The sequence below is a fragment of the Zootoca vivipara genome, chromosome 12, assembly GCF_965207765.1.
Source record: "Zootoca vivipara chromosome 12, rZooViv2.hap1.1, whole genome shotgun sequence".
Taxonomy (NCBI): domain Eukaryota; kingdom Metazoa; phylum Chordata; class Lepidosauria; order Squamata; family Lacertidae; genus Zootoca; species Zootoca vivipara.
Genome location: NC_142595.1, coordinates 50,736,672 through 50,763,390, shown reverse-complemented (window position 1 = coordinate 50,763,390; position 26,719 = coordinate 50,736,672). Strand labels below are relative to the sequence as shown.

At 48.4% G+C, this 26,719-nt stretch overlaps 1 protein-coding gene across 1 annotated transcript; it reads left to right on the top strand.

Annotated features, from left to right (window-relative positions):
- Positions 1-26,541, top strand: CLDN7 (claudin 7). The gene is made up of 4 exons (XM_035136372.3): positions 1-288; positions 15,720-15,884; positions 21,865-21,949; positions 24,990-26,541. The coding sequence occupies exons 1-4, from the start codon at positions 66-68 to the stop codon at positions 25,156-25,158; spliced, it is 642 nt and encodes a 213-aa protein (XP_034992263.1). The 5' UTR covers positions 1-65; the 3' UTR covers positions 25,159-26,541.
- The last annotated feature ends 178 nt before the right edge of the window (positions 26,542-26,719 follow it).

Sequence of the window (26,719 nt, the reverse complement as noted above, 5' to 3'; positions counted from 1 at the left end):
CTCGCTCTCGCCGGATTCCTCGGGCTTCCACTAGCTAGCGCTTCTCCGCCTCTCCCACCTGCGCCATGGCCAACTCGGGCTTGCAGCTGCTGGGCTTCATGTTGTCGCTCCTGGGCTGGATCGCCGCGCTGGCGGCCACCTGCATGCCCCAGTGGCAAATGTCCTCCTTCTCCGGGGCGAACATCATCACCGCGCAAGCCTTCTACAGGGGCCTGTGGATGGAGTGCGTCTTTCAGAGCACGGGCCAGATGCAGTGCAAGAGCTATGAGTCCATGCTCAGCCTCGACTGTGAGTAGCCAGGCGGACTACATTTTGTTTTTTTGGGGGGGGGGAGCGGGGTGTGGGGTTCTGGAAAGGGAGAAGCTGGAGGGTCCTCCCCTCCTCCACTTCAGAGCAGGACCTTGTTCTGGAGGGGAAAAATATTTATTAAATAGCAAAGGAGGAAGATAACGCTCTTCTCCCCTCTTTCCTGATGCGCTTTTCTTTCCAAGGCGCGCCAGGCGGTGCGCGCGGTTCTCCTCCCCATTTCATCCCCCCCCCAACAGCCATCCCGTGAAGGAGACGAGGCTGAGAGAGGGCGGTGCCCGCTCCCCGGTCATCGTTCTACCCCCCCCCCGGTCATCGCCCCCCACTTCATGCTAGTGATCGGAATTCGAACCCAGATCCCGCGCTCTAATCATTGCGCAACGCTGGTTGCGTTATTTCTTTATTACCCGAGGTCCTTGGGGAGGGTCTTGCGGCGTTAAAATGAAAAAAAAAACACGGTGAAAAACGACTTGCTTACAAATAGGCGGGTTAGCAAAAGGAAATTGGGGGGTGAGACTGGGGAGGAGAGAGACCCAGGTGGTGTTTTTTTTCTTGGGGGGGGTTGTCAGGAAGGGAGTGTTTTTTGGGGTGCGTGGGTCACACCATGGAAAGGAGTTTGTAAATTACAGCTATGGGGAGATGGGGGTTTTCTTTGGGAGGGGGATAGCTTGGGGGGGGGCAAGGAGCAGCTGGTGGGAAGGGATACGTTTTTGGGGGGATGTGGGGCTTTCTTAACAAAGAAAGCGCAAGGTTGTGAGATTAGCGGGAAGGGCGCCGTTGTGGGGCAGGCGTGGGGAGTGTTTGGCCTTTGGCAGAAAAGGGGAGTTTGTAGTGGGGTTTCAAGGGCAGGAAGGAGGGTGGGGCAGGGGGGTCAAGTTGGGAGGTTGAGGAAGAAAGTCTTTGGGGCAAGAGAATAGCAAATTACATTTTTGTGGCCACTCCCCAAACCTTGAAGGTGTTTTGTGTTTATATATTTTTATATCCTGCCCTTCTTTGCAAGCTCTCGGGTCAGTTTGAGAAGTTGAATTCGGTGCTTGGGTGGGAGAGATCGGGAGCAGGAGGCATCCATTTTCCTCCTGCAAAAAAAAAAGCGGCCTTTTACCTGCCTGATTCTTCGCTGCACTTTTGCCCCCTTGGCTACTGATTAACTCAAATTGTCTCTCCATCCCACACTTCAGGGAACAGGGAGCCCCAACCTGTACACCAGGCCAGGAACCGCTCCCCTTGAGAAACACACACAGAGAGAAATAATGTTGGCCTTGTCTGGAAACTTCCCTCGCTCCCCTTCTTTAGAGATTTGGAGTGTGGGTTGTGTCCCCCCCCAAGCCACAAAACCCCCAATCATCTCCTCTTTGTCCCTTTGGGGTCCATGGCCACATCTTCATTTGCAGAAGTCCTCTGTTCCTTCTTCGGACCCACTTTCCCCTTCCGCAGCCCGAATTTTCTTCCCACCCCAGCCAAAAATGCAGACCTTTCTGCATGTCTTTAGTTGCGAAAGGAAGATTTGGGGTGAGGGGGTGGGCGAGAGCAAAAGAAACAGCCCCCAATCCCCAAGGAGGGACGAAAAGCATCCTACAGTACTGTACTTTAAATTCTTTCCTTCAATTCGGATATTTGGGTGGTGAGATTGACTGGGTTTTGCAGGCATTTAGGAGACAAAAGAAAATGTATTTGCTCAGTGGGTGCCTCATCTTCTGAAAAGCCCTTTCTATAGTTGTGTTTGACAAGCAGGAACGGATTTCTCCTTTCACATTCAAAATGGTTCTGGGGCCCAAGCTCTGGATTCAAATCAAGCCTTTTATATGGCCGGTAAATAGTGGTGCTTTAAGAGAAGACCCCAAAACTTTATTCTTTCTTTCTTTCTTTTGCAATGTGTAGTAAAGATTAGAAAAGCAAGGAAGGCCAATTTTGGGTGCCCCCCCCCCCACGTTTGCATTTACGGGAGACACTTTTTCATTTTCCTGCTTCCAGCCAAATCCTCCGGTTTATATCTCGGAATCCCTTAATTAGTAATTGGTGTGTCTTTCCCAGCTGTTTCGTGGAAGGGATGGATTTTCAGCCTTACCTGATTTTACAACCCCGTTAAGCCCCGTGGGACTATGATTTGCCTTAAACTGGGATTAAATGCAGTAAATGCAGTGCAAACTGCATTATGGGCGGACAGGAAAAACGGAAGTTAGCGAGGGGGAAGAAGTTGTTAAATCTCTGTTTAGACAACTGGGACACAATGACCGCACCACCCCTCCTTCTCCAAACAGAAAGAGGGTGGGGATCTACACATCTTGGTTTTTTTTAAAATTGCGTGTTAGAAACAACACTAAATATTTTTTTCTTCCATCTTCTGTGTGCCCTCTTTTTGCAGGTGTGTTGCTTCCACTACTAATTTAATAATAAAAAACAGCAACCCACCCACCCGCCCACCTCAAAACTCTCCCCTTCACTTATTTCCTCCTTTTCTGCCGAAATTCTCTTCCTGAAACCACCTGGACTGGTTGGGTCACTTTTCTGGCTTTTTTCCTCTCAAGCCACACCTTCGGGGGAAGAATGACAAAGGCCAGCTCTCTTGTCACCACCTGCCGCTTCAGGGCCCTCCCAGATCTCTTTGACCTTGTTTTTAAAGAAATAAAAAAGAGAGGTGGAGCAGGAAAGGGTAAATTTATTTTATGGCCAGTATCCATGGCTGCCTTTTGGAATTTGATAGGCAAAACCAGAGAGGTCTCTGCCCTCGAGGCGCTTACAATTTAAAACAGGCTAGGTGGGAGAGGCGTTCCTTACAGAAGCCAGAGCAAGGCTTTTAAAGTCCAGGTTTCTGAGAACGTGGAATCTATAATATATATTACATTTGCGAGGATGAATGGCCACCTTTCCTGGGTGCTTTAGCTGAGATTCCAGCACTGCAGGGGGTTGGACTAGATGACCGTCGGGGGGGGGGTCCTATCCAACTCTACGGTTTTATTATATAATGAATATACGCAGAGATTCTGAATCCGGCATAGACTGTGACTATAGCCGAGAAGCAGAGCAGGGAGTTTAGAAGGAGGAAGTGCTGAAGGTGGCGAGGAAATATTCTATAAACGAGGGGCAAATTTGAACCACAATACCTTTAAAGCGCATTTGAATCTCCTTTCTGTCCCTCAGAGAATTCTGAGCCCTGTGGTTTCAGGGGCCGCTGAGAATTATAACCCTGCGAGGGGCAAACTACAGTTCCCAGAATTCTTTGAGGGAAAGAGTGTGCTTTAAAGCTACAGCGTATGGACACAGGGTGTTTTTTCTTTTCTTTTAAAGAGAGATTTGGGAAGGGGAATGGCTCCCGCCTGCTGGCTTTCATGGTCCTCCTCCTCCTCCTCTCCCAAGGGATCTTGGGAATAAGAGCTTGACAGTAAGAGCTGTTCGGCAGTGGAATTTGCTACCAAGGAGTGTGGTGGAGTCTCCTTCTTTGGAGGTCTTTAAGCGGAGGCTTGATGTTCATATGTGAGGAATGCTTTGATGGTGTTTCCTGCTTGGCAGGGGGTTGGACTGGATGGCCCTTGTGGTCTCTTCCAACTCTATGATTCTATGATCTGGTTGGGAAATGATTCTGGTGAGAGAGACGCCTTGTGCTTTGAATCATGTCGCTGGAAGTCAAGAGCTCGGTGTGATTCAAGGCTGAGCGTGATTTCCCGGCTCAAAATGGCTTCCGTATCGGAGTCGAGATTGCATTCTGGCCCGGGTTCGCTCCTGCTTGCCAGAGACTGCCCTCCCCAACATCACACCCCACCCCAAATGCGCATCTCGTTTCTGTCTGTTCTTGGGGGGAGCCTCTTCCATACTGGTTTACCCTGGGGACCACAACTCCCATCAACCCCTGTCAGCACGTTCGTCCTCCCATCAGCCCCCAGAACACGCTCGCTGAGGCTCATGGGAGTCGTGGTCCAGAACACCTGGAGGGTACCACTGCTTTAGGAGTGCTTGAGTTTGGAATTAATGGTTACTGGCACCCGGTCTTCTTCGGTGAAACCATTGTTTCTTTTACTGTTCAAAGATTGCCATGGAATTACAGACCTGTAGAGTCGGAAGGGACCCCCCAAGGGTCATCCAGTCCACCCCGTGCCGCGCAGGAATCTTTCGCCCAACGTGGGGCTCGAACCCACGGCCCCGAGGTTAAGAGTCTCATGCTCTATCAATTGACTGAGAGGAGCAGGGTGTGGCCTCCGTTGCTTTTGAAGAGGGAGCCAGGGGGTAGCTTGGTAGATATCTGAAGCTGGGCACCTGAAACATCTCTCTCTCTCTCTCCCCCCCCCTCTCTCTTTAATGTAGATCTTTATTTGCATACTTTAAAAATTACAAAAACAAATCCAGAAATAATACAAAGAAAGCAATACAAAGGAAAACTAAAAATACAAAATTACAAAGGAAATCAGATACAAAGAAAGGATAAGATAAAAATATACCGAAAACAGAAAAAGAAAAATTAAAAAAATTGACTTCCTATTGTTTAAACATCGCTTTCCATTTTTTAAATTTTATCTTATCCTGCTTTATCTTATCTTGATTACTTCAACATACCTGTAACTTTCTAACATGATTATCTAGTATAGGTATTTTTATCTGCCTTATTTATCCCCAGTCCATTCATTGAAAACTTGAGAAAACACAAAGAGAAATTTAGATATTTTCTGTATGAGTTTCAATCGAAGCAAATCACCAAATTTGTATTTATATTTTCTTAATTAAATAATCTTCTACATATTTCCATTCTGCCTTACATTTTTGCTTTGAGATATCCCTAACCGCTGCTGTCATTTTGGCCAAATTCCTAAAAATTCCACCTGAAACATCTCATTACATGCAGTGTTAGTTAGAAACTTTGGTACCATATATAAGCTGGGCCCCAAAATGGCTCCTTAAACCAGGGTGGCAGTCACCAAAACAGAGTGTCCAGTTGCCATTTTGGGGTCAGAAAGCTCAAAAATCATATTTATCAATACTGTACGGCTTTTGGTTCCTGAAACCCGTTCGGATTGGGCAGATAAAATATGACGGAGGATGTGTTGCTAGTGTGTAGAAACAGTCCAGATGGAAGCATCCCTGGATGGTAGAGACCTCAGGATCGCACCTTCACTTGGTCGCAAGTGGCTCGTAGCCAGGTGAAAACGCGCCTGGCTAACTTCGAACGCCCATTACACGCCCCGCAATAGGAAAGACAATGGTTTTGGGTCTTCGCAGGTAGGACCAGCAATGCCAGGCCTAACATGAGTCAGCAGTGTGATGCAGCAGCTAAAAAAGCCAATGCAATTCTGGGCTGCATCAATAGGAGTATAGCATCTAGATCTAGGGAAGTAATAGTACCACTGTATTCTGCTCTGGTCAGACCTCACCTGGAGTACTGTGTCCAGTTCTGGGCACCACGGTTCAAGAAGGATACTGACAAGCTGGAACGTGTCCAGAGGAGGGCAACCAAAATGGTCAAAGGCCTGGAAACAATGCCTTATGAGGAACGGCTTAGGGAGCTGGGCATGTTTAGCCTGGAGAAGAGAAGGTTAAGGGGTGATATGATAGCCATGTTCAAATATATAAAAGGATGTCATATAGAGGAGGGAGAAAGGTTGTTTTCTGCTGCTCCAGAGAAGCGGACACGGAGCAATGGATTCAAACTACAAGAAAGAAGATTCCACCTAAACATTAGGAAGAACTTCCTGACAGTAAGAGCTGTTCGGCAGTGGAATTTGCTACCAAGGAGTGTGGTGGAGTCTCCTTCTTTGGAGGTCTTTAAGCAGAGGCTTGACAGCCATCTGTCAGGAATGCTTTGATGGTGTTTTCTGCTTGGCAGGGGGTTGGACTGGATGGCCCTTGGGGTCTCTTCCAACTCTATGATTCTATTATTCTATGCCTTCTATTATGTTGAGGAAGCAGGTGTTGGAGGCAACCGGGATCTTTAGGGCAAGGCTGATGGACCTGTGACCCTCCAGATATTTCAGGATTCCAGCTCCCAGTAGCCAATGAGGAGAGGGCTCTTGTGCTCAGATTCTGCCAGAGGCTTTCCCATCATGGGCCAAAAATCCAGCATGGCTCCTCTGATTTTTTAAAATTATTATTTATTAAATTTGCATGCCGCCTTATGCTCGTAGATCTCAAGGCGGTTCACAACATAACATTACAATATAAAGAAAACACAAAATGCATAATAGAAACCAGAAAGAAGGCAACCCAATAACACCCCCCCCCAAACAAATTTAAAAGGACATCGGATGCCGATCAGCCCAAGGCCTGGTTGAAGGGGAACGTTTTTGCCCGGCGGCTAAAGGTGTATAATGAAGGCGCCAGGTGAGCATCCCTGGGGAGAGAATCCCATAAATTGGGAGCCACCACAGAAAAGGCCCCGTTCTCGTGTTGCCACCTTCCAGACCGGACTTCTTCTTATGTATAAGAAGGAAGCTGGCCTGGTTAGTTTAGAGCAGGCATGTCCAACAGGTAGATCGTGATCTACAGTTAGATCACTGGACGTCTGCGGTAGATCACTGGTAGATAATTGGCTCCCCCCCAAAGAAGCTGAACAACTGTGGCTCCCCTAAAAAAAGCTCAGCATTTTACCTCCTCCCTGAAAAAGCTCATAGAATCATAGAGTTGGAAGAGACCACAAGGGCCATCCAGTCCAACCCCCTGCCAAGCAGGAAACACCACCAAAGCATTCTTGACATATGCCTGTCAAGCCTCTGCTTAAAGACCTCCAAAGAAGGAGACTCCACCACACTCCTTGGCAGCAAATTCCACTGCCAAACAGCTCTTACTGTCAGGAAGTTCTTCCTAATGTTTAGGTGGAATCTTCTTTCTTGTAGTTTGAATCCATTGCTCCGTGTCTGCTTCTCTGGAGCAGCAGAAAACAACCTTTCTCCCTCCTCTATATGACATCCTTTTATATATTTGAACATGGCTATCATATCACCCCTCAAAAACTTTGACCCCCACCCCCCCAAGGCCTTCCTCCTTCCTAAAAAAAAGCTCAACAACTTTGACCTGAACCCCCAAAAAGGGGGTAGATCCCTGCCAGTTTTTAACTCTGAGTAGATCACAGTCTCTTGGGAGTTGGCCACCCCTGGTTTAGAGGAAGGCTCTATAAACCAGGATTCTAGATTTGAAGCCCCTTTGACCTGGGAAGTTTTGGGCTACAGTTCACATCTCCCCCCCCCCAAAAAAGGCAATGCTTGGGAATTGTAGCCCCAAGCTCCTGGAGGGCGCCAGGTTTTGGGTGTGGCTTATGACATCATCCCTGGGAATTGGGATCCAGTGGGTTCCACAACCAGGGCGATCTGCTTTGGCTTCTCTCTCTCTATACCTGAGTTGCGCCGGCCTCTGTTTATAAAACCAGATCTCAGCGCCAAGGGTGCCTGATAATCTTATCGCCCTTCATTGTTTGAGAAAACAAACTTGCGTTGCTCACACAACCGCAGGGGTCACAGGAAGAAGTGGTGGCAGCAGAAATCTGTTTTGTAACTGGCTACATCTCCATCCCGGGGGAGGCTGCTGATTTTTGTGCCCATTTCACAGACCCCTTTGCGTAAGGTAGAGGACTTGGAAACCCCAGATTTTCCAGAAAGGAAGCCTTGAGAACTAGATCCGTGAGGAAAAGTTTTCCCAGTTGATCGGCGGGGAACGTTGAAGAGGATTGTGGGGTCTAACACAACTTGGGTGTGCAGTTAGGCAGAAAAAGTTGAGGAGACAGGATTAGAGGTTCCTGTCTGCAGGGAGGTATTTACTTTAGGGGTGCCCTATAGCTGGACCAGGCCAAACAGGGCCCCATCCTGTTCTCCCAGTGGCCAAGCATGGCCCCCGCCCACCATTGGGCAACCCACAAGCAGGATCTGAGCTCAATAGCGTTCTCCCCTCCTGTGGTTCCCAGCAACTGGGATTCAGAAGAAGGGGGCCAAGAGCAATAAACTTGGCTTGGCTTTTGGGGGAGGCAGAAGGGACTCCCCCAGTGAAGTAACAACAGCCAGAGTTCCTGGTTCCAGGCCTAGCCTTCCCCCCTCCCCGGAGAAGGCCTGCTTTAGCCGCTAGCTCCTGCCCACTCCACCCCACCCCTTTCCCTGAACTCTGTCCACCTGCGCCGGTTTCAATGAAACCCTTTGTTTCGCCTGCTGGTTGGCTGGTGTGTGTGTGTGTGTCGTCGTTGTCCGAGGCACCTGGGCAGGTCTGCGTGCGCACCTGTCCTGAGGGAGGGGTGATGTCACCTCCTCTCGTCCGGCGGGTGGGGGGGAGGCAGGAGAGAAGAAAGGGAAAGGGTGCGGCAAAGCCGAGCTGGATTCCGATCAATCCCTATATCAGCTTTGCCATGAAAGTGCAAGTCCGTTTCCAAAACACTCAAATTCTCCAAGTCTTCCTGTTCTCTCTCTCTCTCCTCTCTCTCTCTGTCTTCCACCGCCTCCATTTGCCCTAGAGAAGGACCGAAATGGCAGTGCAGTTGAAAACCAGCACTGTTATGGGTGCAACATAACACTCATCTCAGTCAGAAGGAATCGGCTCTGCAGCACCTAAACTTTGCAAACCCCTGTTATTTTCGTACATTAAATCAATTGGCCGTTTCCCCCCCCCTTGTTTTGACATGGCATAGAATCATAGAATCATAGAGTTGGAAGAGACCACAAGGGCCATCCAGTCCAACCCCCTGCCAAGCAGGAAACACCATCAAAGCATTCTTGACATATGGCTGTCAAGCCTCTACTTAAAGACCTCCAAAGAAGGAGACTCCACCACACTCCTTGGTAGCAAATTCCACTGCCGAACAGCTCTTACTGTCAGGAAGTTCTTCCTAATGTTTAGGTGGAATCTTCTTTCTTGAAGTTTGAATCCATTGCTCTGTGTCCGCTTCTCTGGAGCAGCAGAAAACAATCTTTCTCCCTCCTCCATATGACATCCTTTCATATATTTGAACATGGCTATCATATCACCCCTTAACCTTCTCTTCTCCAGGCTAAATATACCCAGCTCCCTAAGCCGTTCCTCATAAGGCATCGTTTCCAGGCCTTTGACCATTTTGGTTGCCCTCTTCTGGCAACTCAGAGCAACTTAGAATATTTTAAGCAAAAAAGCTTAAAAGGGGAGGGAGATCCTTAAGCAGGGAGCCACCAGCGAAAAGGCCCATTCTTGTGGCGCCACCCTCCAGATCTCCCATGAAGGAGCGTCTCCACCTCCATCGTCCAGCCCAGACACTGAGGTCCCCCTCTGAGGGCCTTCTGGCGGTTCCCTCCCTGCGAGAAATGAGGTTACAGGGAACTAGGCAGAGGGCCTTCTCGGTGGTGGCGCCGGCCCTGTGGAACGCCCTCGCATCAGATGTCAAGGAAATAAGCAACTACTGTATCTGACTTTTAGAAGACATCTGAAGGCAGCCCTGTTTAGGGAAGTTTTGAATGTCTGATGTTTTATCATGTTTTTCATATACTGTTGGGAGCTGCCCAGAGCGGCTGGGGAAACCCAGCCAGATGGGTCGGGTATAAATAATATTTTTAAAAAAACATTATTATTATGGAGGGGGTGGGTACACGAGGGAGGACTTCAGAAGGAAATCTGGGTTGATTAATATGGGGGAGAGGTGGTTAAGGCTTTATACATCAAAACCAGCATTTTGCTTTGGGCCCAGAACCGGCAGCCAGTGCATTCGGGCCAGAATTGGCATTATAGCCTCAAACCATCTTGCTCTGAATCCTTCATCCATCACAACAATACAAACACAACACGCAGGCTGATAGTTAGTAGAGAATATATAATAGACTAATGATACCATTCAAGAAAGAAGATTCCACCTCAACATTAGGAAGAACTTCCTGACAGTAAGAGCTGTTCAGCAGTGGGATTTGCTGCCAAGGAGTGTGGTGGAGTCTCCTTCTTTGGAGGTCTTTAAGCGGAGGCTTGACAGGCATATGTCAGGAATGCTTTGATGGTGTTTCCTGCTCGGCAGGGGGTTGGACTGGATGGCCCTTGGGGTCTCTTCCAACTCTATGATTCTATGATTCTAAATGGGTCTGGCTACAATTTCTACGTTGCAAAGACAAGGACCACTGGAAAGGGTCGGGAATAAACTCTTCCAGGCGACGGCTTAAAATTGCAAATATTGGCAAGTTGGGGTCTCTTCCAACTCTATGATTCTATGATTCAAATTGTAGGAATAAGCCAATCAAAGTTCATACATACAGTATAACAGAGTGGGAGCGAGGACTGTTTAGCTGTGTGTTCGGAACAGATATCTAAGGCCAGTCTCACAATAGTCTTTCGAAACTTACAACGGAAGGCGCCTCAAAGGGACAGCGTCTCTGGAACGAAACTACTGTTTCGTAATAGTCTTCACCAGCTGGAAATAAGATACAGTACTGAAGCGTTCATATACTGAAGCAAACTTTCCCATTGAAAGTAATGGAAAGTGGATTAATCCGTTCCAGACGGGTCCGCGGAGTACTCAACCTGAAGCGTACTTAACCCGAAGCATGGGTGAATTAATCCGTTCCAGATTGGTCTGCGGCGTTCGTAAACCGAAAATTCGTAAACCGAGGTGTTTATAAACCGAGGTTCCACTATACAAGGCGTACAACCGATGAATGAGAGCCGAACTGAGCTACCTCCGTTTTTTGTTGCTTAGTCGTTTAGTCGTGTCCGACTCCTCGTGACCCCATGGACCAGAGAACGCCAGGAACTCCTGCCTTGCACTGCCTCCCGCAGTTTGGTCAAACTCATGTTGGTAGCTTCGAGAACACTGTCCCACCATCTCGTCCTCTGCCGTCCCCTTCTCCTTGTGCCCTCCATCTTTCCCAACATCAGGGTCTTTTCCAAGGATTCTTCTCTTCTCATGAGGTGGCCAAAGTATTGGAGCCTCCATACACTTTGTATAATAAAGCAGAATACACAAAACAAAATATATACAAAAAGGCACATACCCAATATTTTTCAACAGAATATGTAAGTAGGATTCATGCTAAGGATCACTGCTCACTAGATTGTGTAGCTGCTGATGCTTGCAACACAATTGCATAGGACATAGGAAGTAAGCCCCAGTTCTTTCCAGTACAGTAATGATATACTTAAAGGATCAGTATGGTCTACAAAGTAGACCCATGAAAAACAAATATATGGAGGAATAGTGTTAAATGATTTAAACATACAACAAATGATGCGTGCAGCAATTTTTAAGTGAAACAATTAAAGCCAACTTCAGAATTTAGCCACCCCACCCCCCCGGATGAATTGATTTGAACAGAAAAATGAAACGTGTTTCTTGTTAACGTAGCCGCCGTTCAAAATCTTGCCTAATCCCGAATTTCTTTTGATTTACCCATAATACTGTAAATAATAAATTTGTGTCCAAATGTTTATGGGAAATAAAATGTCCGACCAAAGGTGCCTCCATAATGGCATTTCGTATGTGGGAACGATGTTCCCCCGTGCGAACCCTGACTGCTCGTGTGGTGGAACCTTTGTATAATAAATTACATGGACATCGATTGAATAAGGTAAACCGCAATAATACAACCACCAGACTTAACATGGACACTGGTACCAGAGCCTGCAATAAACCCACATGCCAACTTTGCTGCCACATACACCCGGACAACACCATCACTGGCCCCAACAACATCCAACATACCATCTCAGGACTATTCAATTGCTCATCTTCTAACATTGTGTATGCCATCAAATGTCAACAGTGCCCTTCGGCTCTCTATATTGGACAAACAGGCCAAACCCTACGCCAAAGGATAAATGAACATAAATCTGACATCAGGAATCACAAGACAGAGAAACCAGTAGGGGAACACTTCAATCTCCCAGGACATTCTATACAAGATCTCAAAGTAGCTATCTTATTACAAAAGAAGTTCCTGAATAATAATAATAATAATAATAATAATAATAATAATAATAATAAATTTATTTATAGCTGCGTTTCCCCAGCCACTCTGGGCAGCTTCCAACAGAATATTAAAATACAATGATCTTTGTTGTTTAGTCGTTTAGTCGTGTCCGACTCTTCGTGACCCCATGGACCATAGCACGCCAGGCACTCCTGTCTTGCACTGCCTCCCGCAGTTTGGTCAAACTCATGTTCGTAGCTTCGAGAACACTGTCCAACCATCTCGTCCTCTGTCGTCCCCTTCTCCTTGTGCCCTCCATCTTTCCCAACATCAGGGTCTTTTCCAAGGATTCTTCTCTTCTCATGAGGCGGCCAAAGTATTGGAGCCTCAGCTTCACGATCTGTCCTTCCAGTGAGCACTCAGGGCTGATTTCCTTCAGAATGGAGAGGTTTGATCTTCTTGCAGTCCATGGGACTATAATCTATTAAGCATTAAAAGCTTCCCTAAACAGGGCTGCCTTCAGATGTCTTCTAAAAGTCTGGTAGTTGTTTTTCTCTTTGACATCTGGTGGGACGGCGCCGTGATGGCTGCTTGCGCTGCAGTGGCGGGGCGCTGCCTCATCACCCCCAGAGATGTGCCACCGGGAGCCCACCGCCCCCCCACTGTGTCGCCACTGGTGACAGGCAGGCAGGCGGGCGGAGGCCCTCGATTGCTCCTTGGGGCTCTCTCCATGAACCCAGGAGTCCTGCTGCGACTCCCACCTTTACGAAAGCTTGAAGCATTAAACAAGGTGTGGCTTTATAGGTCCTGCTAGTAAACGGCTCTCTTAGACTTTGAATCCCTTTCTCTTTTTTTGAACCTGGCCAGGCTGTTCCTTGGCAGGAAGCCAAAGGCGGGAACTGAAATCGGGGCCTGACTGCCCCCCAGCGGCTGCTGGGAGTTGCAGTCTGAAGCAGCTGGGGGGGGCATCAGGTTTGTGGAAGGGTGGTCCGGGTCAGTCTGCCCCCCCTCCCTCCAGTACTTTAACCCCGGTAGAGGGTTCGTGACCCCTAGGAACCTTGCACTGTCGTCAACCTCCGAATCCTCCATGCCCTCAGCCAGGAACCAGTCATTGGGTTTAGCAAACAGTAAAGTCTTTCATTGGGATTCAGGGCAAAATTAAAGACTGGAAGCAGGTTGTGTCTGTATAGCTTACAACATTCCTCCGATGAAAAATAGGGACATTTTTCACTCCCCCAACTGACCCTCCTTGACCCCCATTTTTTGTCTCACGCCCACTGAGCAGTGGCGTAGCATGGGGGGCACGGGGGTGGCAAATTCTTAGCGGCACAAAATTTTGATGCCCGGTGCGGCCTCGATACATTGGCTCGCTTCCGTCGCTGGGCTCTGTCGAAAATGGCTTCTCCACGGCGCCAACCAGGAAGTGACCTCTTCTTTTCTCATCTCTGCGGCTGCGATCTCCTGGGTCAAATGTGCATACGTGCTCCGTCTGTTTCCCGCACTCCTCCTTGCCCCGGGCACCCACAGCCCATGCTACACCACTGCCCCCCGAGCATCTCCTTAATTTTATTCTTTGGTAGATTTGCAAAAAGAATAGCACGCGCCAATGAATAAATTTCAGGAAGGGGCAAGATTAGACGTTGCTGACCCTGGGAGGTATGCGGACAGCTTCCTGGCTCTGGGACAGGAAGCGGGAAAGTGCCCCGCGGTGACTCACAGACCGGAGTCATGCCTTTAAATTGCTGCAAAGGCGTTTCGTTGCTTTGTTTAACTTCTTGAAACTTGCACGCCTGGTATTTACCTGGGGAAGGGCTCTCCGGTTTCAAATATTCAAACGGTAGCAGGAAAAGGGCTGGGCTGCCATTTATCCTCTCCGACAGAGGATCAGTGGGGCTTAAGAACATCTGAAGCATAGCTGCCAAGTCTCCCGTTTTTCGCAGGAAACCCCCGGATTTTAATCCATTTCCCGCTGTTATCCCGAATAGGAAAAAAAAAAAATCCCGGATTTCCTACCTGCCAGGGAGGCTCCATTTCAGGTGCCGCTCAAGGGTGGCGGCTGCGGTGAGAGACTCTTCTGGTCTCCCCCTTTCTAACAGGGCAGTTTTGCGGCCCTGGGGTGTGTGTGTGGGGGTTTTGGCTGTGGCGGCAAGTCCTGCGGCCGCTGCCTGCTCCCATTGAGATATGGCAGGCTCAGAGGCCATTCCTGCTTTCACTGGCGCTCCGCCGTGGGGGGCAGCGATGGCAGGAGGCCCACCGGCCATTTCCCGCTAACTGCAGGGGTGGCGGCGTGGCACCGCCTCCTCGCACGGCCGTTTCTCTCCCCCCCCGCCCACCTTTGAGGCGCCGCTTCCTGCGGCCTTCCCCTTCCCCTGCTGGCTCCGCGGCCACTGGGGGGCTGGCGATGGGGGGGGATCTGCCCATGTCTGGGCACCGGAAATCGGGCAGAGCAGCACCGGAAGTCGCTTCTACGCATGCCCCATGCGTAGAAGCGACTTCCGGTGCCGCGCCGCTGCTGATCCTGCATTTTTCAGCTATGATCTGAAGAACTCTGCCAAGGGCCCACCTAGCCCGGAATCCGGTTCCCACAGCGGCCATCCGGATGGCTATGGAAAACCCACAAGCGGGACCCGAGTTCGAGGGCAGGTGCTGCCACACTTAAAGATGGATTTCTTGCAAGTGTGGATTATGTTGCCCCTGTGGAAGTTTCAGTTCTGCAGATTAAAGCAGCCGAGTGGGAATATTTTTTTGGGGGGGGGGGAGGAGATCCCCATGTTTCAAGGCTTTGCTTCTGTCCTCATAAAAAGACACTTGATGTGTGCACCCTCACTACTGGTGCCATTTCAGCCCTGAAACAAAAGAGCCACACCTTTTTAATTTGTAGGTTTTTAAAAATAAAATAAATAAATAGTTTTTATTAGTTTTCAGCAACAATAAGCCAATATATGCCTCATTGTATCAATACCAAATTATAATATCAATTCCAATATCAATCAGTGAAATACCCAATTGCATAATTTAAGTGCCCCCCCGCGTGCTAGAATTGAAGGTTCGAACTTTTAATTTAATTCTGCTCCCAAGCCCTTATTTAATCCCACTACGTCCCAATTGTAATAACGATTCCTTATACAACAGCTGCATTGTCCTTAACTTCTATTCGTGTTAACACATTTAGTAATTTATAAGTCAGCCAGTGAAGACTGCCAGTATTATTAATCAGAATAAATTTGTGGTTTCTAACCTATTTGCTCTACTGTCTCCAGCTAAGTTTTCGCTCCGGAAATCGACGGAGCCCCAGTGCGTCACACATCCCCAAAAGTCTCTATTTTGAAAACGGCAAATGTTTGCGATGCGACCCAGTTGTTTTTCTTTTTTTTAAATAGTGAAATATTTGTGCACCGGTACTTAAAGGAGAGAGAAATTAAAGCGTTTGCTGTAAATTAAATTGGTACCTTTAAAAAGCAAGCAAATAGACCCTGGACAGATTAAAAAATGAACTTGAAATCCGTTGCCAGGCTTTTAGGAAACCGTAAACTGTAGCCTTATTGCAGAGAAGCCTTGCCCTTTCGTTTTCTGAATCTCCCCCCTTTATCTTTGCAGCCTCTCGCCAAGCCACCCGGGCGCTGATGGTGGTCTCCCTTGTGCTGGGGGTGATCGCCGTGGGGGTCTCCACCATGGGCATGAAATGCACCAATTGCGGGAGCGAAGACAAGGTGACGAAGGCTCGGATTGCCATGACGGGAGGCATCATCTTCATGGTTGCAGGTGAGTCGGCCAAGGAAAGGCCCGTTTTCTGCTAGGTGAGCCTCGGAAGAACAATGGCCGCTGGGTCAGTATGGAGGGGGCCCTTTTCAGCCAGCCCCAAAAGCATCTTCACCCCATTTCCACGAGTTCTGGTGCTATACGAGACACTTTCTCTAGGGCAGGCACCCCCAAACTTGGCCCTCCAGGTGTTTCGAGACTACAATTCCCATCATCCTTGACCACTGGTCCTGTTAGCTAGGGGTGATGGGAGTTGTAGTCCCAAAACACCTGGAGGGCTGAGTTTGGGCGGGGTGCTTTTTCGCTAAGCTCAAAAGACCCAAACACAGCATCCTTTCCTCATAAACGAGTCCCTATCCTTAGATCATTTTGGTTTCCTTTCCGGAACCTTCTCGAACTCTACAGTATCCTTTCTGAGGTGAGGCGACCAGAACTGGACTCCATTCTGGGTCCTGCTGGGTGGTTTTCAGGCCTTGCAATGTTCTCAAGTTAATTTCCCTGGAAAGACATACGGTCATACCTTGGAAGTCAAACGCCTTACGAGTCGGAACCATAGCTGCCAAGTCTCCCGTATTCCCCGGGTAACCCCCATTTTTCCAGCTGCCCCCAGCCGAAAAAACGGATTTTTTTGTTTTTCCCCCGGTTTATTCTGGCGCTGCGGCCTTTTTGGAACTGGGCGGAGCATGCTCAGAAGCGACTTTTGATGCTGCTTTGCCCAGTTCCAAAATGGCCGCAGCGCGACTTCTGGTGCGGCGGCCATTTTGGAACAGGGCAGAGCAGCATCAAAAGTCGCTTCTGAGCATGCTCCGCGAAGTTCCAACATGGCGACAGAGCTACTTCCGGTCTGCTACTTCCGGTCCAGTCCCTTATTTCTCGGGCCGGAACTTGGCAGCTATGGTCGAAACGTTTTGGCTCCCAAACGCCGCAAACCCGGAAGTGAGTGTTCGGGTTTGCGAATGTTCTTTGGAACTCAAGCGTCCGACGCGGCTTCCAATTGCTGCAGATGCTTCCTGCGGCCCATCGGAAGCCGCACCTTGGTTTCCAAACGTTTTGGAAGTCGAACGGACTTCCGGAACGGATTCCGTTTGACTTCCGAGGTACGACTGTCATTCTGTTACTCATGAGTCTCCATCCCAAGCAGACTCCTAACTGATTTTTTTTTGGTAGTGAGAGTTTTGCACAGACTGGAACCCATGCCTGCTCGAAGATCCCTCGCCTCATTGCATCCTTTTCCTGTGCATTAGCTAACTGCTTCAATCGGCTGCCGTCCCAGTCATAAAACCCGCCTTGCAAATTGCCGTTTGCGCTATGAATGCTGCCCGCAATGAGCTTGTTAATTCAAACGGCCCAGGAAGCTGGACTCTGTGACTCTTGGGAGTTCCCTTACAGCTCTCTTTATGTTCCATAGTTTGAGGCAGGAGAGGTTCTGTTTGGGGTTCCAGAGCGCCAGAGCGACAGGCTGCTGTCCCATCCAGCTCAGTCTTATCCACGCCAAGTGGCGGCTGCTCTAGAGGGTTTCGTACTCGGGGCCTGCTCAGAGGTACCATCAGGGAATTGACCCCGAAGCCTTCTCTGTGCAAGGCATCTGCTCTGCTAATAATAATAACAATAATTTTATTATTTATACCCCGCCCATCTGGCTGGGTTTCCCCAGCCACTCTGGGCGGCTTCCAATGGAATATTAAAAATACGATAAAATGTCAAACATTAAAAACTTACCTAAACAGGGCTGCCTTCAGATGTCTTCTTAAGGTCAAATAGTTGTTTATTTCCTTGACATGTGATAGGAGGGTGCCACCACCGAGAAGGCCCTCTGCCTGGTTCCCTGCAACCTCACTTCTTGCAGGGAGGGAACTGCCAGAAGGCCCTCGGAGCTGGACCTCCGTGTCCAGGCTGGACAATGGGGGTGGAGACGCTCCTTCAGGTATACTGGACTGAGGCAGAGGGCAGGCATCCCCAAACTGCGGCCCTCCAGATGTTTTGGTCTACAACTCCCATGATCCCTAGCTAACAGGACCAGTGGTCGGGGAAGATGGGAATTGTAGTCCAAAACATCTGGAGGTCCAAAGTTTGGGGGTGCCTGGCTTAAGGCTTTAAAGGTCAACGCCAACACTTTGAATTGTGCTCGGAAACGTCCTGGGAGCCAATGCCGGTCTTTTAGGACCAGTGTTATGTGGTCTCGGCGGCCGCTCCCAGTCACCAGTCTAGCTGCCGCATTCTGGATTAGTTGTAGTTTCCGGGTCACCTTCCAAGGTAGCTTCAGGTAAAGCATCAGTTAGCCTGGTGAAAAGGCGGGTTCAGCTCTGGAGCCGCTCTTGCCGTTCCCACAGGGAAAGCATCTATTGAAGGGAGGCCGCAAATTGGATCTGTGGAATGGGGAGAGGCTGTTTGTTTTGGCGGTGCAGAAGCAGCAGTGTTGTCATACAGGAGGGAATACCGTGCCCATCTCGAGGGAGGGCGGCAGCAAGCGGCGCTAGGAATCAGCGTTAGAAACTCAGATATATACGCTTATCACCCAATGGCACCTCGAACCTGGGTTAGGGGGCCCCACAATGGAATGTCTAGCCCCCTTAAAATGAAATGTCTCATTATTACTATTAATTTCATTCTTACACACTTCATATTTTAAAGAAAGCATCTCCAGGTGGTTTACAACACATTAAAACATCAAATAAAACCACCTGGAATAAAACAAATGCGAGCTTCAGAGGAAATGTTTCAAATTTTTCTCTTAAGTGGTATTTTTGCTTTCCGCATATTTCTTTGTCTAGTTCAGGGGTCAGCAAACCTTTTCAGCAAGGGGCTGGTCCACTGTCCCTCAGACCTTGTGGGGGACCGGACTATATTTTGGAAAAAAATATATGAGCGAATTCCTATGGCCCACAAATAACCCAGAGATGCATTTTAAATAAAAGGACACATTTGACTCATGTAAAAAGACCAGGCAGGCCCCACAAATAACCCAGAGATGCATTTTAAATAAAAGGACACATTCTACTCATGTAAAAACATGCTGATTCCCGGACTGTCCGCGGGCCGGATTTAGACGGTGATTGGGCCGCATCTGGCCCCCGGGCCTTAGTTTGGGGACCCCTGGTCTAGTTAATTTATACAGCTTTCCCATAGCAGAAGGACTCTGGGAAGGCAGTGGGGTGTAGTGGTGAGGGCGTCGGACTTGGACCCGGGAGATCAGGGTTCAAATCTCCACTGGGTGACCTTGGAGTCAGTTGCAGCCTCTTCACCTACCTCGCAGGGTTGTTGTGGGGATTAACTGAGTGGGAGGGGGGATGGACGGACCATGTGCTCATTGGAGGAAAAAGGTGGGATATAAACAAAATGAACAAGCTGCTCACCTGCTTAAGAAAGCTGGAGGGGCCAGCCAGGCAGAGATGTCTGTCGCCAACCTGGCGCCCAGAGATCTCCAGGCAGTTGCAATTGGAACCCACGCCAGTTGCAAAACACACCTGGAGCCTGGCCGATTTGTAATTTCTGACAGCGATGAACCTGTGGCATCGCTCCTCTTTTGTTCAGAAGAGGCTACGCGATCCTTTCTAGAGCTGTTCAGGATTTGGCAGCTGGCGGAATATGGCAAAGGGGTGTTGGGTTTAGCTGGCTTAGTCGCTGGTGATGTTTTTCGTAGAATTGCGCAGCGGGAAGGAAGGCCCGAGGGTCATTTAGTCCAAGCCCATGCAATGCAGGAATTGCAGCTAAGGAATCTCAGAGAGGTGGCCCCCTGAACCCTGTTTAAAAACCTCCGACAGAGAGCCTTCCGAGGGAATAATAATAATAATAATAATAATAATAATAATAATAATAATTTATTTATACCCCGCCCATCTGGCCGGGTTCCCCCAGCCACTCTCTGGGCGGCTTCCAACAAAACATTAAAATACAGAAATCCGTCAAACATTAAAAGCTTCCCTAAACAGGGCTGCCTTCAGATGCCTTCTAAAGGTCTGGTTGTTTTCCTCTTTGACATCTGTTGGGAGGGCGTTCCACAGGGCGGGTGCCACTACCGAGAAGGCCCTCTGCCTGGTTCCCTGTAACTTGGCTTCTCGTAGCGAGGGAACCGCCAGAAGGCCCTTGGCACTGGACCTCAGTGTCTGGGCAGAACGATGGGGGAGGAGACGCTCCTTCAGGTATACTGGACCGAGGCCGTTTAGGGCTTTAAAGGTCAGCACCAACACTTTGAATTGTGCTTGGAAACGTACTGGGAGCCAATGTAGATATTTCAAGACCGGTGTTATGTGGTCTCGGCGGCCGCTCCCAGTCACCAGTCTAGCTGCCGCATTCTGGGTTAGCTGTAGTTTCCGGGTCACCTTCAAAGGTAGCCCTACATAGTCTGTTCCAAAGCTGTGAACAGCTCAGAAAGCTCTTCCTAATGTTTAGACAGAATCTCCTTTCTTGCACTGGTTCAGATCCTAAAGGTAAAAGGTAAAGGACCCCTGGACGGTTAAGTCCAGTCAAAGGCAACTCTGGGGTTGTGGCGCTCATCTCGCTTTCAGGCCGAGGCAGCCAGCGTTTGTCCGCAGACAGACTTCTGAGTCATGCGGCCAGCATGACTAAACCGCTTCTGGCGCAATGGGTCACTGTGATGGAAACCAGAGCGCACGGAAACGCCGTTTACCTTCCTATTTATCTACTTGCACTGGCGCACTTTCGAACTGCTAGGTTGGAAGGAACTGGGACAGAGCAGCGGGAGCTCGCCCTGTCGCGGGGATTCGAACTGCCGACCTTCCGATCAGCAAGCCCAAGAGGCTCCGTGGTTTAGACCACAGCGCCACCCGTTCCTAAACCCCTGGAGCAACAGGAAACAAGCTTGCTCCATCTCCCGGGTGACGGCCCTTCAGATATTTGAAGATGGCTATCGTATCTCTTGCCCAACTCCCTCCACCGTTCCTTATAAGGCTTGGTTTCCAGACCCTTGATCATGTTGGTCGCCTTCCTCGGCACATGTTCCAGCTTGTCAACCGCCTCCTTAAACTGGGGAGCCCAGAACTGGACACAGGACTCCACGTGGGGTCAGGCCAAGGCAGAATAGAACAGTTCCCAAAGTGGCCTGACTCTGGGAACTGTAGCTCTACGAGGCAAATCTCAGCACCCTTAACAAACTACATGTCGCTGGGTTCTTTTGGGGGAAGCCATGACTGTTTAAAGTGGCTTCTACTTTGTGATAATGAATGGGGCATAAGAAGACATGCACACACTTGAGGTCCGTCCGTCCCCCCCGCAAATAATTAGGATCTTTGAGCATAAAGGGTTCAAAGAGTCTATAAAGTCGTAAATATCTCTCTTTTTTTGTAACTTCAGGACAGCAACATGTAACATCCTGAATGCTGGGGGGGAGGGGATAAAACTTCCGAGGGTCATTTGGACGAACTTGCATGTGCAGCATGTAGTTAAACTGCGGAACTCCCTGCCACAGGAGGCAGGGGTGGCCACCAACTTAAATGGGTTTAAAAGAGGACTGGGCAAATTCATGGAGGAGGAGAGGGTGATCGATGGCTACTAGCCAGGATGGCTGTGCCCTACCTGCACAGTCAGAGGAAATGATGCTGCTTTCTGGAAACAGCAGGAGGGGAGAGGGCTCTTGCGTTCGAATCCTGCTTGTGGGTTTTCCATAATAGACCTCTGGAAAACCCACAAGCTGGACCGGATGGGCAATTGGCCTGATCTAGCAGGCCTCTCTCATGTTCTTATGAACTTGAACTAGCAAAGGAATCGTAGAATTGTAGGGTTGGAAGGGACCCGAGGGTCATCTAGTCCAACCCCGCCTGTGATGCGGGAATCCCGACTTAAAAGCATCCATAACAGATGATGGGTTTCGAACTGAAAGGGCTTCCTTTTTAAGCATGTCAAAGTTGAACATGGGACCGAGAGTTTTCCAGGCTGTTCCTTGAACACCATAGAGGAGAAAGAAGCTGTTATATAAACTATTTTCTCCCACCCCTCCCCTCTCTCTCTCCCTCTTTTTCCCCCCCAGGGCTGTGTGCACTTGTTGCTTGCTCGTGGATCGGCCACCAGACCGTGAGGGATTTCTACAGCATTTCGGTGCCGACAAATGCAAAGTGAGTTTTCCGGCTGAAGTAGGATAGGGGGAAAGGAATGAATTGGCAGAGGCCGCCTCCTTCGGGGCTTGTAGGCCTCCAAACCCCACAAGGTCTGGGCTTCTCTGATTGCTTCACCTCATCAAAACCTTGCCCCACCGCCTTGTGCTAAATAGTCCAGCACAGGGTGGATTTGATTTAAATCAAATCGATATTAATCCCGATTTAAATCACTAGTCAGTAAGACTTGATTTAAATCATTTTTTTCTTTACAGAAAGGTTCAACCTTGCAGGCGTCCTCTTAATATTTACAACCAAATGGAGGTTTCATTTTTGGAAGAATAAATTCTCAAAGTAGTTTTTACAGTTATATCTGTAATTACAGTACCGATTTCGTTATACTATCAGAAATACATAGACAGAAAATTGTTATTGTTTATATTTGGACAATAGAATAGAATAGAATAATTTATTGGCCAAGTTATCAACCATACTTGGAATTTTGCTTCAACCGCATTGCAATGTATTTCTTTATTGGAAGGAGAAAAAGAATCATTTCCTTAATAACAATTTAAACAATTTATTTAACTAAAACAATAGCATTATAGCATATGTATCCGTGTTTGTTAACCAATGTGGTTAAATGATTTTCCCCCCCCAAAAGGAACTTAGTCTGAGTTTTAGCACACATGAAAAACTTTAAACAAATCCTTATTTCCTTATGCATAGCCCTTGGGCTATTGTTGTTGTTTAGTCGTTTAGTCGTGTCCGACTCTTTGTGACCCCATGGACCAGAGCACGCCAGGCACTCCTGTCTTGCACTGCCTCCTCTTGGGCTATAATGTAACTTAAATAGAAAACTCTCTTTAGAAAGATTTTTCCTCTGAAAGCATTTTATTTTAAAAATCCGAGTTAAATAAGTAAAAAATCCGTTGTTTTTTTTTGTAAAAAAAATCGTTGGTTTTTTTGTCCACCCTAGTTCAGCATCCTGTTCTCACTGTGCCCAACTAGATGCCCCAGTGGAAAACATGCAAGCAGGATTCAAGCACAAAAAGCAACTCTCCCCCCCCTTTCCAGTAGAATCGTAGAATTGGACGGGATTCCCAGAGTCATCTAGCCCAACCCCCTGCAATGCATTATTATTATTATTATTATTATTATTATTATTCAGCTGTCCCATACGGGGGTCGAACCTGCAACCTTGGCGTTATCAGCGCCGTGCTCTTTTTTTTATAAAAGTATTTTTTATTAAAGATTTCTTGAATTAGCGCCGTGCTCTTAACCAGCTGAGCTATCCAGGTTGATGGCCAGATCCAGCCAACTCTTCTTCTTATGCTCATACATTCTTAACAGCACAGGCTCCCGTTGCTGGAAGAAAGCGTTGCAGGGAGAAGCTCCCCTCCCCCCCCGTAACGCTGGAACTTGTAGGGGTAACGAATGAAGCTGGATGTGGGAAGGTTTGGGGCCGATGAAAGAAAGCCCTCCTTCGCTCAGAGTTAAGCTGCGGAACTCCCTGCCACTGGAGGCAGCGACGGCCACCAACTTGGATGACTTTAAAAGAGGGTTGGGCAAATTCATGGCGGAGGAGAGGGCTATCAGTGGCTATTAGTAATAATAATAATAATTTATTCTACCCCGCCCATTTGGCTGGGTTTCCAAGATAGCTGTGCTCTGGGGGCAGTAAATGCTGTTGGGAGCCACAGGACGGGGAGAGAGGGCTCTTGTGTTCGAATCCTGCTTGCAGGTTTTTCCCATGACGGGCATCTGCTAGGCCACCGTGAGAACAGGATGCTAGCCTAGATGGACTGAGCCTAGGGCTTGCTGATCAGAAGGTCGGCGGTTCGAATCCCTGTGACGGGGTGAGCTCCCGTTGCTTGATCCCAGCTCCTGCCAACCTAGCAGTTCGAAAGCACGTCAAAATGCAAGTAGATAAATAGGTACCGCTCCGGTGGGAAGGTAAACGGCGTTTCCGTGTGCTGCTCTGGTTTGCCAGAAGTGGCTTTGTCATGCTGGCCACATGACCTGGAAGCTATACGCCGGCTCCCTCGGCCAATAATGCGAGATGAGCGCGCAACCCCAGAGTCGGTCATGACTGGACCTAATGGTCAGGGGTCCCTTTACCTTTACCTTTTACAGTGGTACCTTGTTTCTCAAACTTAATCCGTTCCGGACGTCCGTTCCGGACGTCCGTTCCAAAAGCAAAGCGCGTTCCAAAACCAAGGCACGCTTTCCCAAAGAAAGTAATGCAAAATGGATTAATCCGCTCCAGACTTTTAAAAACGATCCCTTAAAACCGCAATTTCACCTGAATTTTACTATCTAACGAGACCATGGATCCCTAAAATGAAAGCAATAAGCAATGTGATGCAGTCACACAATCAATCCATCAGTAGCCGAACTGGTTGCCGAAAACAAAAGAAAAAGGCCGCGAAAACAAAAACGCAAAATCCATAGCAAAAACAGACAGAGCTCAGTGTCATAGCTGCCAAGTTGCTGTCAGAGAAATAAGGGACCGGGCCGGAAATAGCAGACCGGAAGTAGCGCGGCGGCCATTTTGGAACTGGGCGGAGCATGCTCAGAAGTGACTTTTGATGCTGCTTTTCCCAGTCCCAAAATGGCCGCCGCGCCAGAAGTCGCACAGCAGCCATTTTGGAACTGGGCAGAGCAGCATCAAAAGTCGCTTCTGAGCATGCTCCGCCCAGTTCCAAAATGGCCGCCGCGCCAGAATAAACCGGGGAAAAACAAAAAAATCAGTTTTTTCAGCTAGGAACAGCTGGGAAAACGGGGATTTCCCGGGGAAAACGGGAGACTTGGCAGCTATGCTCAGTGTAACACTCAAATCGGGAGCGTCACACTCAAAACGGAGCACGTTCGGCTTCCGAAAAACGTTCGCAAACTGGAACACTTCCTTCCGGGTTTGCAGCGTTTGGGTTCCAAGTTGTTCGAGTCCCAAGGTGTTTGAGAACCGAGGGACCAACTGGACTGCGCAACTGCTTTAGAAATGTGTGCCTAAACTGGCCCAGTGGAGCATCTTTACGATTCACCTTTCTCCTCCTTGCAGGTACGAATTCGGATACGCCATTTTCATCGGCTGGGCCGGCGCTGCCTTGCTCCTCTTAGGGGGCGGGCTCCTCTCCTGCTCCTGCCCGGGGAAGACCGCCTACAGGGGGCGCCAGTACCCTCAGGGGAAACCCATCTCCAAACCTCCCAGCTCCAAAGAATATGTCTAAAGTGCTCCTGATTGACAGTTGCCTCACCCTATCCCCACGCCTAGAATACCGCTGGACTGCCCCCCCCCTGCCCCTACCCCAGAGGCGTGGGAGGGAAGGACCACCCTGAACTCTTTGGGACGACCTCAAGAAATTCCTTCCCCCCACCCGAGAGAGGCGTTTTTAAATGTTTCACTCATTTCACACCAGCTTTTTACTAAATAATACTATTTTTTAGCTTGCAATTTCCCCGTGTAATTCTTTTGCTAACGGATAGGAATGATCATAAGTGATTAATGTAAGATGGTGTAAACACACCCAACACAACACTTCCACGCCGACTTATTGGATTGAGGGGGGACGGACACAGATAATTTGTTAATTGAGCTCTCTTCTCCACCTACCACCCCTGCAGACTCCCAAATTAATATAATTTTTTAAAATATCACTCAGGGACACGTATAGTTGCGACAGACCTAAAACACACAAGACCCGGTTCCCTTAAGTTTGTTTGAAAGCAGCTCCTGAACTGGGAAGACTGGAGAATTCTGCACTTAACTGTGTTGTCCTTTAACACCAGCAAATTGAGCTTCAAAACAATGGCTCGCTTCTCCTTGGGGTGTTTACACCCATCTGTTGTACAAGCATTTATATTTTTGGGGGGCGGGGAGGAATGAATGGAGCCCTCCTGGAGAACCCCCAGTGGTATCTGTAACTGTGTGTAAGTATATAGAACATTCACTTTGGGGCGAGTAGAAATGGTTTATATTAGGAAGGCTGTTCAGCATGGTGGGAAGTGTTCAGGGTGGCAGGATTAGACCCTAATTGCTTCGTGTGGCATTAGAGGCAAGTGTGAAGGTTTGCTTTGCTGCGAAAATCATTGGTGCGAATACTTCCAATCACACACACAGAGATACACCCCCCCCCTTGTACATTTGCTACAGTTCTGGTGAAAACATTTGACCCCCAACCTACAAAGATACGATACTCTCGTTCAAGCCAGAGAGCCCTTTGGAAAACAACCTGTTTGCCTCTTTCCTATTACCGATATTAATGGGCATTCTAATTTGGGGCCTGTTAATTTCAACCCTTCACTTTATCCCACCACTAAAAACTTCCCAGTAAACGCCCCCTAAATCGTGTGTCGGAAACTTTTCTATACTTGGAGATATTTGCTTGCTTTTAATAGATTTTAAATACTTGCTTTTAATTGCATGGGAAAAGGGGAGGGAAAATATTGCCGGTCTTCCGGAAAGGAGGTATTCCTAGATTTTTAAAATGTGGCCTTATTTAAAGCACTATGACTCATCAAGGTTGTGTGCATATTTTTTATTATTAATTGTCTTTGTGTTGCTGGGAATTGATATTTTTTGTACATAATAAACATGGATGTTTTGGACAAAAGCGGGCCTCCGTTTGACTCGTGTTTTGGGTGCCAGGCCTCATGAAAATTCATCGGCCTTTTAGCATGAAGTTCTCCTAATTTTTGTATTCAGTATTGCCAAAGAGACCTGATATTGCACAACCATTCTCGTATTCAAACAGTCTTAAACAAGTTACAAAATAAATGTTGCAAAATACA

Excerpts from the sequence above, each read along its gene's own strand:
- CLDN7 (XM_035136372.3), top strand. The coding sequence starts at position 66 with ATGGCCAACTCGGGCTTGCAGCTGCTGGGCTTCATGTTGTCGCTCCTG. Across the intron at positions 15,885-21,864 it reads CATCATCTTCATGGTTGCAG|GGCTGTGTGCACTTGTTGCT; the intron begins GTGAGTCGGCCA and ends TTTCCCCCCCAG. Across the intron at positions 21,950-24,989 it reads TCGGTGCCGACAAATGCAAA|GTACGAATTCGGATACGCCA; the intron begins GTGAGTTTTCCG and ends TCCTCCTTGCAG.